The sequence below is a fragment of the Bufo bufo genome, chromosome 2 (assembly GCF_905171765.1).
Source record: "Bufo bufo chromosome 2, aBufBuf1.1, whole genome shotgun sequence".
NCBI classification, from domain to species: Eukaryota; Metazoa; Chordata; class Amphibia; order Anura; family Bufonidae; genus Bufo; species Bufo bufo.
In genome coordinates, this window is record NC_053390.1 from 72,125,267 (window position 1) to 72,142,486 (window position 17,220).

Genomic DNA, 17,220 nt, shown 5'->3' on the forward strand with positions numbered 1-17,220 from the left:
GCTGTAAGAGTATTGTGCCGTGGAGGGTCAGGAGCTGGTCCTGCTCCAGCACTTTTGTATGCCAGCTCTATTATACAGCATTCACCCTGCTCTCGCTGCCGGATTGGAGTTTAACCCCTCAGATGCGGCTGTCAGTTTTTCGCTAGGGCTGGTCTTCCATTCGGCACTCACAGGTATTAGTTTGTATGTAGATCATACTCGGTGACTTTATAGAATGCCGCTATGCCTGTCTTTAACTAGGACTGTGTGCACCTGCGTTTTGGGTTTGCCATGCAGGATGCACTGATTTAATTCTGTTTCACCTCACTTCCCCCAAAAAATTTTCATTGAAATGTATCCCAAAGTGCCCTACAATGCAATATTTTTATTTAATTTTTTTAAATTGAAAGGTTTATAATTTTTTTAAGCAGTAAAAGGTAACAAAAACCGTATAAGTGTATGTTCACACAGTGGATTTAGAAAAGAAATCAGCGCAATTGATTTTCTGTGTTTGTTTTTTCAGCTTCCCATTCATTTCGATAGGAGAATCAGCACCGATTCTGCTCCAAGATATGCTGCTGCTTTTTCCCCCATCTTGTTTTTTCAGTGTGGGAGAAAAAAAAGCAAGTTATTTTTTTGAATTTGATAGGAGGCTTTTTAAAGGTGTTTATTGGCACAGATTCTGACAGAAAAATGTGTGAAAAACATTCCAAAAAAATGTTGTCCTAAATTTGGTATCTCCATAATCGTACTGACCCGCAGAATAAAGCCTCATTCACACGTCTGTGTTCCACGGATGCCTGCCGTATGTGTTCTCCAGCACATGATCCCAATTATTTTAATGTGTGTATTCACACATCCGTGTTTTACCACGGTCAGTGTTTTCAGCACGGATGCATGCTCTGATTTGTCCGCGTTCTTGGATCCATCACGCCCATTATAGTCTGAGTCCGTGAAAACCATGGATGCAACATCGATGCCATCTCTACCTAATCAGATCATTAGGTAGAGATGCTTTGAAAATTATTTTTCAGCTGTGCAGCGTCAGTGACCGCAAAAAACGAGCCCAACACGGATCCATCACGGACATCTTCACAGAGGCCTCACTGACCACCTTTCATGGATTTGAGCATGGACACGGATGTCTGAATGAAGCTTAAGATGTTGTTATATAATGCATTAGATGTGCTCCAAAATTTTGCTGTTACAACTCATGTTGCAAAAAAACAATCCCTCATAGGAAAAAATAAAGTTATGGCTTTTGAAGTGCAGATGAGAAAAAAAAACGCTGCAGCCTTTAAATGGGTTATGCAGCTTTTAACACTTCAACATGTTGTACCTGTTATAAAACTCATATCTGGTCCCTTCACTGGTCTTCCGGTCGTGTAAACTTCTGGACGGAGAGGGTCACTTGTGCCGCTGCAGCCATTGACTGGCCTCAGTGGTGATTAGTCCCAACCAGCAACGACAGGGACAACATGCTTCAGGGCCTTTAAAAAAGAATTTAAAAAAAAGGCCCCAAAACTGGACAACTCCTTTAAGTACCAAACTAGGCTGTGCCTCCAACAGGTTAAAGGGGTTGTAAACCTTTTTCAGAGGGAAGAGAATAGTTCTATTATATTTTTATCCCACTCTGATCTCACTGCCAACATTTTTGTTCCCCTTGACAACCCCTTTATTGTTAGAAAGTAATAGAATTTTTGTTTTATTCTAAAACTCAGCTCCAACAAGGATATATACGTGGCCCCGGATGTAACCATGACAACCAGAAAGAAACCCTCCATTCTTTACACTGCTGGCTGCATTCAGAGGGCAGGAATACGGTGCAGAATAGAAACAAGGTTTATAAAAAGACGCTACTTCTTTCATCAAGTATGTAGCTGATAGCGGCTTCTTCTTCTAAGTCAGTCTGTCAGCTGCATTTTGAATGTATCATCTCGTGATAAATGGAAAAGTTCCCAAAAGCCAGTTGTGTCAATGAAGAGTTAATATTTATGACATAGCATGTGATAAGGCAGTACCCCAGTAGGGTTATTGCAAAGGCTTAATTGATGTAATGTTATATTGCTGAGATATATGGCACTGTATGGACAATTGATGGTTAAAATCCTGGCTTATTGTGTTAGGTTGTCAGGAGATGTACCTGGGTCTGCCCCTAGTTAGAGTTAGTGCAGATTGTGTCTGGCTGAGCTGCAGTGAAAACCTAAGTGTGCAAGCTCCTCAGGAGCTAGGCCCAAATTCGGAGAACCTCCACCTCTGAGACTTTTACAGCCAAGCAAGCTACTTTTTCATCAGAAGTACTCCAGATAGAAGGAAAATAGAAGTTCCATAATCTACAAGGCTGGAGTCAGACAAGGTTTTATGCACGTTTATGGAATAAAGACTTTGCTGCTGTGAGAGGGATTCTTACTCTTTGACCAGCCGTACCTTAAATCTGTACCCCTCAGCCAGGAATTGCAGAAGTAAGAGCTGTATTGCATGCACATGGTTCTGCTGAGGCGTGAGAGAGGAGTACTACAACCTCCATCATTACTGCTGTCCATACGCTGCTATTGGAAAAGAATTGCTTTTTATTTATTGCAACCAATTGGCCTAATTACTGACTCCACCTTCCACTGGCTACGTCACCTAATGCACCCAGACAAACACATAACACTGAGGGTACCAGGCAGGAGCTCCAACTCCACGGAGTGCTCTAAGGGAAGAAGAGGTGTGCCCTCCAGTCAGTCCACGGCCCCAAGGAGCTCAGTTGGTTTAGTATTTGATCTGGTGATCTGGCATGGTTTCCCTCCCAGTGATGCCATGATTCTAAAATATAACTTTTAATATGTATAAATAAAATAGTCAATGAATCCCTCTAAGTAATAGTTAATCAATCAATATAGAAAGAAAAAAGGAAAAATAAATTTGAAAACTAGGGTCAGGATGATATAAGTTGTTTGTTAATGGTTAGTAGATGTTAATGAAACCTATATTAGGGAGGTAATAGCCCTATTAAGGACCCTAACGTAGTAGCCCTACCTATTACGGAATAGCCGCCCCGATAGGGGCGATCCCGTTTCTCGTGCCTCCTAGAGTCCCTAGTTGACCCTGCAGGGACGGATGCCTATATAAGGGGGACCCTATAGAGATGCCTGGGCTATTCTACATAAGAAAAATAATAAATGTACACAGATAATAAAACCCAGTGACAGACTAGACCCAAATATGAAAATATGATATATAGAAAATACAGAAGTGAGATGTCCCTACGCGTTTCGCCTGGTTGGTGTCAGGCTCATCAGGCGACATTTTTAGCAGAGAATACCTATCACCATAGAATAATACAAATATTATTACATATATATGTATAGAGATTTTTATTTCCTTTTTATATTTTTCTCCTCCGTTTGAGGGTACGTAAAAAGATATTAGGAATTAGAATAGAATAGGCCAGTGCTTTAGATTAATACTGATCAATAAAGTCAATAGGATGATTAGATCAGTTGCCAACTGTTGGCAACTGATCTAATCATCCTATTGACTTTATTGATCAGTATTAATCTAAAGCACTGGCCTATTCTATTCTAATTCCTAATATCTTTTTACGTACCCTCAAACGGAGGAGAAAAATATAAAAAGGAAATAAAAATCTCTATACATATATATGTAATAATATTTGTATTATTCTATGGTGATAGGTATTCTCTGCTAAATATGTCCCCTGATGAGCCTGACACCAACCAGGCGAAACGCGTAGGGACATCTCACTTCTGTATTTTCTATATATCATATTTTCATATTTGGGTCTAGTCTGTCACTGGGTTTTATTATCTGTGTACATTTATTATTTTTCTTATGTAGAATAGCCCAGGCATCTCTATAGGGTCCCCCTTATATAGGCATCCGTCCCTGCAGGGTCAACTAGGGACTCTAGGAGGCACGAGAAACGGGATCGCCCCTATCGGGGCGGCTATTCCGTAATAGGTAGGGCTACTACGTTAGGGTCCTTAATAGGGCTATTACCTCCCTAATATAGGTTTCATTAACATCTACTAACCATTAACAAACAACTTATATCATCCTGACCCTAGTTTTCAAATTTATTTTTCCTTTTTTCTTTTTTTTTTCTTTCTATATTGATTGATTAACTATTACTTAGAGGGATTCATTGACTATTTTATTTATACATATTAAAAGTTATATTTTAGAATCATGGCATCACTGTGACTATGTAATTTGTTGACCATATTCTACTATAGAATTCCCTGAACAGGAATTTGTTCAACCTGTTAATATTATGGTTTCCCTCCCGCCTGGTTGTGCCAGATCAAGAAATAGTAACTGCAGAGTCTTCCAGTCCAACATATTAAAGGGGTTCTGTGGGACTTGGATACTTACCATGTATCCTCAATATAGGTCATCAGTGTCAAATCAGTGGAAACCCGACAGCAATCAGATATTTCGGGTATCTGCTGGTGCCGGAAAATATGCAGTGAACGGAGCCGGAAGCAGAAGGCTATGTCCACTGTGTAGTGGCTGTGCTGGGGTACTGCAGCTCAGCTCCTATTCATGTGAAGCCACACAGCAGACAGGACCTTCTACTACCGGCTTCGTCCAGTGTATAGTTTCTGGGGCTTCTGCCCAAAATATCGGATTGGTGGGGGTGCCGAGTGTTGGACTCAAACCATCTGATATTTATGACTAGGGATGACCGAAGCTGAACTGCAAAAATAATAGCATCCTTAAGACAGAATGCAAAAGAATATGGCCATTTAGGGGTGTAAAGAAAACGATTCACCTCATCCACTTGATCGTGCAGTGTCTTCAATCTTCTTTCAGCAGGACCTGAGGTGAGTTTTTTTTTGTTTTGTTTTTTACCCCTATATGGCCATATTCTTTTGCTTTCTATCTTAAGAATGCTATTATTTTCTGCTATAACCATGTTGTAATGGAAAACAATAAAGTGAAGTTCGGGTCTCAATTGACTTAAATTGGGTTTGGTCTCTGGGTCAAGTTTGGGTCCCGAACTTCCACGTGTTCGCTCATCCCTATTTATGACCTAGAATAGGCTACAAAGCCTTTTTATTAGGTTGGGAGCTGTTCCCCATCTGCTGTGATGCCATATTGTCATATGTTGTGCCTTGCTCAGGCATAAGATGTAAATGACATGTGTGAATCCAGCGTTACGGTATAGTCACACGATGGAAATACACGTCAGAATTCTCACATGTTTGCAGTTTGCACGCCCTTTGAATCTGCCCATGGATTAGCTTCATTCAGCGGGAATAATCCACATATGAACACCCGCTGTGGTTTCTGTTACAGTTCCCAAGCTGAAAACTGCCAAGGATGGACATTCTTATCCTTTTTTTTACAATTCAGTTTTTTAAAATATACTCGCGTAAAAATTTGTGCCGTATGAACTATGCCGCGAATGCCCGTTAAAAAGAATTGGAGGTTTTTGTGACCACTCATTAGTTCTTGTCAAAATCCCACTGCCCTTACAGGGTGACATGCTCTGAACAGGCTCTGTACCTGCCACCTGTGTGAAGATAAATATGTGTGTATACAATGACTTGCAGTAGCTCGGGCACCTCTGGTCAGAATTTCTGTTACTGTGAACAATTAAGCATGAAGAGGAAATGATCTCTAAGAGGCATAAAGTTAAAGATGACACATTCCCTTTGTATTTTAAGAAAAAACTATTTATGTTCATCTTTTACATTTTTAAAATAACAAAAAAGCAAAACTTTGGGCACCCTGCATGGTTAGTACCTAGTAGCGCCACCTTTTGGCAAGTATCACAGCTTGTAAATGCTTTTTGTAACCAACCAAGAGTCTTTCAATTCTTCTTTGAGGGATTTTCATCCATTCTTCCTTGCAAAAGTCTTCCAGTTCTGTGAGACTCCTGGGCCGTCTTGCACGCGCTGCTCTTTTCAGGTCTATCCATAGATATTAAATAATGTTCAGATCAGGGGACTGTAAGGGCCATGGTAAAACCTTCATCTTGTGCCTTTTGATGTAATCTATTGTGGATTTTGAGGTGTATTGAGAATCATTATCCATTTATAGAAGCCATCCTCTTTTCAACTTCAGCTTTTTTACAGTTTTTGCTATGTTTACTTCCAGAATTTACTGGAATTTCATTGAATCCATTCTTCCCTCTACCCATGAAATGTTCCCTGTGCCATTGACTGCAACACAATCACCAAAGCATTATTGATCCACCCCCATTCTTAATGATTGGAGAGGTGTTATTTTCATGAAATTCTGTGTCCTTTTTTTCTCCAAACATACTTTGCTCATTGTGGCCAAAAAGTTATATTTTAACCTCATCGGACCACAGGACTTGTTTTCAAAGTGCACCAGGCTTGTTTAGCTGTTCTTTTGCAAACTTCTGATGCTGAATTTTGTGGTGAGAACGTAGGAAAGGTTTTCTTCTGATGACTCTTCCATGAAGGCCATATTTGTGCAAGTTTCGCTGAACAGTAGAACAATGTACCACAACTCCAAAGTCTGCTAAATCTTCCTGAAGGTCTTTTGCAGTCAAGCGGGGTATTCTGATTTGCCTTTCTAGCAATATTATGAGCATTTGTCTCTGAAATTTTTCTTGGTCTTCCAGACATTCTCTTGACCTCCACTGTTCATGTTAACTGCCATTTTTTTAAGGGGGTTATCTAATAATTTATAATGATGACCTATCCTCAGGCTGGGTCATCATTATCAGTGCAGCCAACTCCAGGATCAGTTCCAAGCACAGTGCTATACATAGTTCAGGAGCCCAGCTACATTCACTTCAATGGGGCTGAGCTGCAGCTTGGTTATGTGAACGATGTACGATGATGTTGCATGGCCTAGGATGAGACCGCAGCCCTCACGGAGTGGCTGACTTCTGAACAGCTGATCAGCGAGATTCGGGGTGACTGATCCCCACCGATCTGATATTGATGACCTATCCTGGGGTCAGCGGCATCCAAGGGGTTCACAGAGGGATGCGGCTCCCTCTTTTAACCATCGGGCTGTGTGCTGCGACGGTAGCGGCCCGATGGTTGCCATGGCCACCAGACGCCTTCTAAAGGCATCCAGTGTTGCCATCTATCAGTGTAAGGCTACATGCACACGAACGTGGTTTGTTTCCGGGTCTGTTTTGGGGTTTTTTGGTGGATAGGATGCGGACCCATTCATTTCAATTTCTGTCCACATCAGTATGTCTGTTCCATAGCCCCGCAAAAAAAATAAATAGAACTTGTCCTATTTTTGAACGTTTTAGGCATTGCTAGAATGGATCCGCAAAAAAACATTGATGGCATACGGATGTCATCCGTTTTTTTGCAGACCGCAAAACACATACGGTCATGTGCATGGAGCCTAAAACTGATAGTCTTATTCTTTGCAATGCAAGAGCATTGCAAAGTATAGTACAGCCATCGGCCCCACTGGATCGTCAGGATCCAAGTGGGACTTGATAAAAAAAAGTGTGAAAAAAATAAAAATGAAAAAATAAAAATGTAAATTAAAAATAAAATTAATTGCCTGTTCCTGTATCCGCTTATTTATAAGAGATTAAAAAAATAAAACAAACTACATATAATTTGTATCGCCGGATCCATAATGACCTGATCTATAAAATGATAATGGTACTAATCCCGCGTGGTAAGCTCTATACAAAATAAAAATAAAAAACAATGGTGGAATTGCAGTTTTTTTGCCTCCCCTCCCAAAAGAATTGAATAAAAAGGGATCAAAAAGTCGTATGCATCCCAAAAATGATACCAATATACAAACTACAGCCCATTTCAGAAAAAATAAGCCCTCATACAACTATGTTGACAGAAAAATAAATAAGTTATGGGTCTTAGATTTTGGTGATGCAAAAAAAAAAAAATGTTTAACAAAAAGCGATTTTATGATATAAAAGTCGTAGAACATGAAAAAAACTATAATAATTTGGTGTCGCCATAACCGTATCAACCCACAGAATAAAATTATCATATCAAATATACCACACGGAGAAGCCCATAAAAAATAAAAATAAACAACACTGACAGAAATGCAATTTTTGCCAACTTCACCTCATAAAAATGGAATAAAAAGCGCTCAAAAAGTCATATAGACCCCAAAATTGTACCAGTAAAAATTAAAGCCCGCCCTGCAAAAAAACTAACTCTCACACAGTTACATTGACGGAAAAATCTAAAAGTTAGGGATCATTGATTCAGTGATGCAAAATAAAGAAAAGTTTAATAAAAAGTGATTTTATGATCTAAAAGTGGTATACCGTGAATAAAACAATATAAGTTTGGTATTGCTATAACTGTATCATCCCACAAAATAAAAGTATCTTATCGAATATACCACATGGAAAACCCCATTAAAAACACTGGCAGAATTGCAATGTTAGCCCACTTCACCTCATACAAAAATTAAATAAAAAGCGATCAAAAAGTGATATGTACCCAAATATGGTATCATTAAAAACTACAGCCCATCCTACAAAAAATAAACCCCCACACAGCTCGGTCAAGAAAAAAATAAAAAATCTATGGCCCTTAAAATCTATTTTAGCAAATTCCAGGTTAGAAAATGCAGATACCGCTCCTTTCCTATTGAATTCTGCCGTCTGCCCATATATGGGGTGTTGCCGTATTCAGGAGAAAAATGGGTAAAAAATGATGGGGTGCATTTGCTCCTGTTATTCCTTGTTAAAATGAAAAATTTGGCCTTAAGGGACTTTTTCTTTTAAAAAAAATATAATTTTTCATTTTCACAGCCAAGTGTTTTTAAATATTATGAAACGCCTGTGAGATCAAAGTGGTCAGTAATCCCCTCAATTAGTTATTTGAGGGGTGTAGTTTCCAAAATGGGGTAACTTTTTTGGGGTTTCTGCTGTAGGGGTGCCCTAGTGTGCCTTCAAATATGACACGACACCGAAAAGCCATTCCAGCAAAATCTGCACTCCAAAAACAATATGTTGCTTCTTTCCTTCTGAACCCTGACGTGCGCCCATACAGCTGTTTACGGACATAATTGGGTTATTTTTGTAAACTGCAGAATCAGGGTAAGAAATATTAAGGTTCGTTTTTCTGGTTACCCTTGCTGTGTTAATTTAAATCTGCACAAAAACTGAAATTTGTAAATTTAACCTTAATTTTCCTTTAATTCTTGTGGAACACCTAAAGGGTAAACATAGTTTGTAAAACCAGTTTTGAATAATTTCAGGGGTGTAGTCTCTAAAATCGGGGCACTTTTGAGTGGTTTCTATTATGTAAGTGACTTCAGAACTGAATTAGTCCTTGAAAAAGTCGGTTTTAAAAATTTTATAGAATTTTTTTTTAATTGCTTCTTAAATTCTAAGCATTCTAATGTCCTAAAAAAATAAAATGTAATTTTCAAAATAATGCCAACATAAAGTAGACATATAGGGAATCTTAAGTAAAACCTATCTAATGAGGTATTACTATCTCCCTTTAAGGCGTAGAAATGTAAATTTAGAAAATTAAATTTTTTTCCACATTTTCTGTGAATTTGGGATTTTTTATGATATAAAGGTAAAACATATCAACCCACATTTTCCCCTAACATCAAGTACAAGATGTCACGAGAAAACAATCTCAGAATGGTTCGGATAAATAAAAGCATTTCAAAGTTAATAGCACATAAAGTGACACGTGTCAGATTTGCAAAATTAGACGTGGTCACGAAGGTGAAAAATGGCTTGGTCTTGAAAGGGTAAAACTTAATGGACCTATGCCTTTTCTTCAACTGTAATAACTATGTATCATGGCCTTTCCAAATGATGATTGTGAACAAGCCTTAAACCTAATGAGCTATGTAAGGTCCTCAATAAATGTTATCTAAGCGCTCAAATCTCCTTGGGTTCCCTTACTTTTGCAAGGTACTCCTTTCCTTTTTCACTCTAAAATTGTATATAACCCAAAAAAATACACCGATATTGCTTAAAATGTTGTAAAGTGTGTTTCATCTTCTATGCCTTTTGGAGATTATTTCTTCTTTAACTTGCTTAAGGCCTCTTTCACACGGGCGAGATTTCCGCGCGGGTGCAATGCGTGAGGTGAGCGCATTGCACCCGCACTGAATCCGGACCCATTAATTTCTATGGGGCTGTGCACATGAGCAGTGATTTTCACGCATCACTTGTGCGTTGCGTGTAAATCACAGCATGCTCTATTTTGTGCGTTTTTCATGCAACGCAGGCCCCATAGAAGTGAATGGGGCTGCGTGAAAATCGCAAGCATCCACAAGCAAGTGCGTATGCGGTGTGATTTTCACACATGGTTGTGGTTGCTAGGTGACGATCGGGATGGGGACCCGGTCTTTATTATTTTCCCTTATAACATGGTTATAAGGGAAAATAATAGCATTCTCAATACAGAATGCTTAGTAAAATGTGAATTGAGGGATTTAATTTTTTTTTTTAATTAACTCACCTCCTCCTTTTGATCGCGTAGTTGCCGATCTCTTCTTACTACTTTATTCATGAGCTGCCGGCTAAAGGACCTGTGGTGACGTCACACAACATGGTCCAATCACATGGTCCATCACCGTGGTGATGGACCATGTGATTGGACCATGTGATGAGCTAAGTGATGTCACCACAGGTCCTGAAGAAAGAGCAGAGACCAGCAGCTATGGAGGGGGTGAGTTAATATATATTTTTTTATTTATTAACCCTCAATTGACCTCTACTTAGCATTCTGTATTAAAGAATGCTATTATTTTCCCTTATAAGGGAAAATAATAAAATCTACACTACAACTAACCCAAAGCCGAACTTCATTGAAGAAGTTCGGGTCTGGGTACCACATTCAGTTTCTTCTCACGCGCGTGCAAAACGCATTGCACTCGCGCGGAAAAAACTGAACTACGCAACGCAATCAAAACTGACTGAAATTGTGTGCTCACTCGCACGATTTCCCCGCTACGCACCCGCATCCTATCCGGCCCCAATCTGTAACGCCCGTGTGAAAGAGGCCTAACTGTTCAGTGACAGTAATTTTGACCAGGGGTGCCCAAACTTTTGCATGCCACTATAGACACAATCCATTTACTGTGGGGACAGCAGGGGTGTGTATAACTATACAATCCATGGGAGCTGTTGTGTGCACTGATCTGAGTCTTGCATGTTTTATGTGTGTGCACCAGAGACGGGAGCTGTGTGTGTGTTGTCAGGTATCTGACCCCTATTATAATTCTCATTGTTGTCTTGATTCTGACCTGCATTTCTGTTTTTTCCATCAGACACAAGATGACGGGGACCCATCAAAGCAACCGTGGTTCAAAGGCGGCGGGTGAGCTCTCTTTATTATTCTTTTTGTACTGTTTGTGTTGTGCGGCCTCTTAATATTTTTCGATGATCAGTGAGAATAATTGATTTATAACACAATAGGGGACAGATGAGGCACTCTGCACATCACAGCCAGAGGCCACTGAATATAAGGAGATAGACTGGATGCAGAATGTAGACGTCCTTCATAGTGTATCCTATGCATGTGCATGTATGTAGATATATATCTATTGTAATAAGTATTAATGGTAGTGTTTCCGTAAGAGAAATGTAGTTGAGTGACTCATGGGAGCAGGAGGCGTCAGAAGTTATTTTTACCCAGTAAATCTGATTTCATGGAGATTTATTCTTCAATGCAAGAGGCAGGAGCCCCTGGTACTAAGATCAGTGATGTCACAAGCAGAAGCATTACCTCCACCCCCAGTATAAGTTGCAGTAGTATGACATTGCACTGCATGCATTAAAATCCATACAACCGCTACCTTTACATTGATGGCTTATTCTCAGGATAGGCCATCAATATTTGATCAATGGGAGTCCAGCAGCCTGCACCTCTAAAGATCTGTTGTTGAATAGTAGCTCCAGCACTGGAAATTGTTCTGCTTAGACCATTGTGTAGTGGACTGAGCTGGTTACTGCAGCATTCACTTTAATGGGAGCCAGCTCCATCCTCTACACATTGGATGATACTGTGTAGTTCTGGTGCTGGAGTTAAGGCAGAATGGCTGATCGGCGGGAGTACAAGGTGACGGACCCCCAGTGATCAAATATTGATGGGCAATACTGAGAATAAGTCATGCGAATAAAAGTAATGAAAGGGGTTTTTAAGGAATTTTAAGGTTGAGGCCCTCTTTTCAGGATAATTAACCAATATGGTATTGGAGGGGTTCCAACTCATGGAACCCTAGCTGATCATCTGCTTGAGGAAGCCATGGTGCTCTGGGGAGCACTGCGGCCTCCTTGCAGCTTATCAAGCACAGCGTTGTACATTGGATAACAGGTGTGCTTGGTATCGCCGCTCATCCTATTCAATTGAATAGGACCGAGCTGCCCCTAGGCCATGTGACTGATGAATGTGACATCACTAGAAAGAACTTCAGCACTGCAACCTCGTCTGGAGTTGTATCCACACCAATTAGATATTGATGACCTATTCTGAGCATAGGCCACCAATATGAAAATCCCAGAAAGCCCCTCTAAAATTCTGGTGGACCTTTTGGTTGTAGGTGGCGCTATGACCCTCAAGTATGGGTGCTGGCATGCAGTTACAGCCCCTGTACCCTCTATTGTTTCAGCGGATAAAAGTCAAGCTTTCGATACAGCTATAGATGTCATTAGAATGATGCTACCGTACACTGTGCCATTAGTTAGGTCTATGTATAACCGTATGCAGAAAGAGCTCCTTAGTGCTGACTGCAGGAAGACAGAACATTAGGTCTCTGCAAGGGATTTGGAGATCTGTATGAGAAAAATTGAGTTCTGACCACCATAAAGATATATGAAGAAATGGATCCACACAATTTTTCTTTAAAGTTAAGGAAACATTTATTGAACTCAAAGTATAACAAGTGAAAAAAAAATAGAGGCCATCACTTCTGCAATATGGGACCTCTAAGGTCATGGTTCTTATGTGTCCAACTTGAGGCATTCTTGTGTTGGTAACGGATCTGTTACAAGTCTCATGTGATGGTTTAATGAGCCTCATGTCTTTGAGGTATTTGCTTGTGGCCTATAACACATAGGGCCAACCATTAAGAAGAGTCTCTGATGATTGGGCCCTCTTCAGCGACCATTGGTACCTTGAGCTACTGAGGGGTGTTTTGGGGCTTCTGTGGTGGCTTACAGTTTCTTAGGTGGATATTTAGCGTCTCTCTTATTTCTTGGGGGCCTTTTAAAGGGATCTCCTGATGTTGTTGGATTATCTTGAGGGCTATCATTTCGGTGTCTTGCTGAATTCTCATGTTCTTGGGCCCTCTTGGTTTGCCTACGATGTAGTGGGAGGCTAACGGATGGTCTCTGATGTCGTGGGAAACCTGCAATATCTTATGGCCCTTATTTTTCTTCTTGCTGCCCCGTAAGACAGTTAAAAAGAGAGTTTATAAATCTTCTCAGCCATCCCAAAGACCCTCTTTTAAGTTAATTTGTACTTTCAAAGATCCTTTCAGCATGGCTGGTGTCTTCAGCTGCTTCCTGATCTTCACCGCAGTGTTCTTCCATCCAGCCGTCTACATCTAACGATGAAACATCATAGAGGATGTCTTCATCCTCTGGATCATAATATTTAGGTGGCAGCTCATCATCTGGGAAATTTGAGTCTTTTTCCTCAGTAGAATCCTCCATAATCCCTGGAGATGTCGATCTGTTGCTGTATGATGGTGCTCGAATGTGTCTCACAATTTCACATTCAGGGTTGTGCCAGTAAGTAAAGGGTGTCTGCTCATCATTGGAGGCATTTACATCTACATCCTCCTCAGCCAAATACACCATAAAATCTGGAGATGTCAATCTGATGTCCTCCAAAGGTGCTTGAATTTAACTGACAATCTGAGTGCTCTGCCAGTAGGAAATGGTCTCCAGTCCAAATCCATTATAAGATATCGCTGTGTAAGCGAAGTGATCCATCTCGTAATCCATGTGCTGTAGAGGGAACATGTTGTGAGAATCATTAACATAGTCATCTTCTTGTAAAATATGAAAGTTATCAATATGACAGATATAAAGCGAGAGAAGTTCTAGTCCTGATGATCCTCATCCATGACCATGTTATAAATCATGTAGAAAATCCAGTACTACATGTAGAAAGTACTAGCTAATAACATAACTATAGAGGAGCAGAGATCAGGAGAACATTGCTGCCTAGTCCCTATCAATGATCTCTGGTAAAGGGCCGGCCTAAAGCTGAGAAATAATAAGAATGGAGGTGTAAGAGGAAGCGTCCACTGATGGTCTTCACAGGGAAGAGTCCAGTGGAAGAATGGGATGAGAAACTGATCAGATAGACAACATAATATGGAGAGAAGAGAAATACAGTCTACTTACAGCCATTCCAGGTGAGAAATAACACTTACTGTATGAAGAAGAAACAACAAGTAGAACTTCTGCTGATTGTAATGTCATAACTGAGTAGAATCTGCATTATGACTAGGGATGAGCGAATCGACTTTGGATGTTTCATCCGAAGTCCATTCGTTCATCCCTAATTATGATCTCAGCAGCTGTCACAGCCTTTGGTTTGCGCTGTGACACTGTTGCCACACTTGCGGTTGCCCGCAGCAACGTGTTGCTGTGAGAGCATGCGGTGGCAGTGTCTCTGCCTTCTGGGTGATTGCCGTGACATGGTTGACACGCATGCTGTTGCCGGTGGTAACGTGTGGTTTAGTATGCTTGTGTGTGCACTTCCCCTTTAAGTTGTAGCCTCCCTCTGTCTGGTGCTGTAAGGGTTAACTCCCTGACTGGGTGTGGTCACTTGGCTTTTATCTTCTGTGGTTTCCTGGCAGGAGTCAGTTGTACTTCAGCTGTTGTTGGTGCTGGAGCTCTGCTCCAGTCCAGGGTGTTCCATCTGTCCAGTGAGGGCCACCCTTGTGGTCATCAATGTTATCCGGGTGTCTCCTTCCCTTCCTGACGCTATTTGTATGGAGTGGGTTATGTTCAGGGTGTTTGTATGTCTAGTTTGGTGTTACATGTCTGGTGGTGTTTGGTGTCCAGCATGTTTACTAGACATTCCCCTGTCTCATGTTTATTGCAGCTATGAGTGTCCTGGGTTCCTGTGTGGTTTGTGGTGTGTGCTGTGTCCTTTTAATGTTGGTGTGGACAGCAGAACTAGTGCACGGGTTCCAGTCAGTGTGTCTGTGGCAGGTAAGTGTGTTATTGGTTTCACTTACCTGCCATCTCCTTATGCTGTATGTGTTCCCCTCTCCTTGCAGCCTGGCCTCTGATAGAGACTCCTGTTCCTCCATTAGTGGGATGAACAGGTCGTCTCTTCCCTGCTCCTTGGTGAGGGATTACCAGGGCGACTTAGGGTCTCTAGGAATCCTGAGTATGAGTCGTCCTACCATCGGGGTCCGCTCATACGGTGAGGAGTCAGGGAGCGGATTAGGGACGCTGTAGGAGGTGACCTGCTCCCTTATTACTCCTTTTGGCCAGGCTGATCCCCTTTTTACCCTTTGACACCGCATGGTGGGGGGTTTCCCCCACTCCCCACCGTGACAGCAGCAGGGGATTTCATGTTGACATATCTGGAAATAATCTCTTATCTCTTATATATATATAAATAAGTTTCAGTCTGTCGGTCTGTTCTTTTATACGTGACCAAACTGGAGCGAACTTCACTAAATTTGGCACTATGAAGGTCACTGTTAAAGGGGCGGCCACTATAAAGGTCACTGTTAAAGAGGTGGTCAATGTTAAAGGGGCGGGAACTGTGGAGATCATTGTTAAAGGGGCGGGCACTGTGGATGTCACTGTTAAAACGGCGGTCACTGTTAAAGGGCGGCTATTGTGGAGGTCACTGTGGAGGTCACTGTTAACCCCTTAAGGACATAGGACGTACCGGTACGCCCTATTTCCCGAGTCCTTAAGGACACAGGACGTACCGGTACGTCCTGACTTAAAATCGGCATTCCGGCGCCGCGGGGGTTAATCGGAACGGGATGCCGGCTGAAATCATTCAGCCGGCATCCCGTAACAATGCAGGGGGGGGTCATTTGACCCCCCCGTATCGACGATCGCAGAAAACCGCAGGTCAATTCAGACCTGCGGTTTTCTGCGTTTCCGGTCCATTCGGGTGTCCTGTGACCCGATGAACCGGAAAAAGACTGCGATCGGTGGCGTAATTATACACCACCTATCGCAGTCCGAGGATTTGGAGAGGCGGTGCTGGCCCTGGTGCTGAACGCCGCTGTCCAGGGTGCTGATTGGAGCAGTGGAGAGAGGCGCGAGATTCAAACTTCCTGCGCTCCTCTCTCCCCTCCTCTTCCTGTCCAGCACCCTGACCGTGCAGCACCGTTCGGCACCAGCTCCTGCGTCCCCCTAATCGCCATCCATCACCCTCCTGCACCCATCGCCACCCAGGTAGGTTAGGGTCAGTGAGGGAGAGGCATCGTTAGGCAGGGAAAGAAGGGAAAAGTTAGAAAAAAAAAAAAGTTCTTTTATTTCAAAACTTTTTTTGATCCATCAGACCCCAGACCCCCCCCTGCCACTTGTGCCCCCCCACCAGCCCCGCACCCCCCCCACCCCCACCAGCCCCCCACCCCCCCCCAGCCCCCCCTTCCCCCACCAGCCCCCCTTCCCCTCACCACCACTTTTTTTTTTTTTTTTTTTCTGCGTGCGCTGACTGGCCGGCACTTTTTAGCGTCCGTCCACTGTTAGCGCATCGCCCACCCCACCACCGCACCACCCCACCGACCGCTGATCAGCGTTGTACCGCTGATCAGCAAATTTGAACTTTTTTTTTCCTAACACTTGCCCTTTCTTTTTTTGCCTTTTTTAGTACGTGAACACCCGTTGCCCCCACACACACGCACATATAATAAAGGTTTCCACACACGCACACATACACGCACACACACCCATGGCCCGCCGGATGTTCTCGGCCGAGGAGGCATACGCCCAGATTGCCTCCGACTCTGAGAGCCCCAGTGAGGATGAGGATGACCCCACGTTCCTTTTGTCATCCGCATCCTCCTCATCATCATCGGATGATGATGAGCCACCGAGGCGGCGGAGACGCCGCCAGGCGGAGCCAGGGGCCCCACATGCTAGGGATCCTGTGGCCCACCCTAGTACGAGCCGCCCTGGGGTTCGTACTGGTTTCCCGGCCCACCAAATAAGTCCACCGGAGCCCCCTGCCGATGAACTTAGTTGGTGTCCCCCAGTGGACTTTGAGCCTGAGATTCCGGATTTTGCTGGCAATCCTGGAATCCAGATTCCCACAGTGGGGTTTACTGAAATTGACT

General features: G+C 42.4%; 1 protein-coding gene across 3 annotated transcripts in view; it reads left to right on the forward strand.

The window, feature by feature from the left end:
* The window catches only part of UNC13B (unc-13 homolog B), a 369,265-nt gene that overhangs the window by 219,798 nt on the left and 132,247 nt on the right, over positions 1–17,220 (forward strand). For all 3 annotated transcript variants that reach the window (XM_040421204.1, XM_040421203.1, XM_040421202.1), the window contains one exon: positions 11,221–11,270. In XM_040421204.1, coding sequence (XP_040277138.1) covers positions 11,221–11,270 — 50 coding nt within the window. The remainder of the gene's footprint in view (positions 1–11,220; positions 11,271–17,220) is intronic.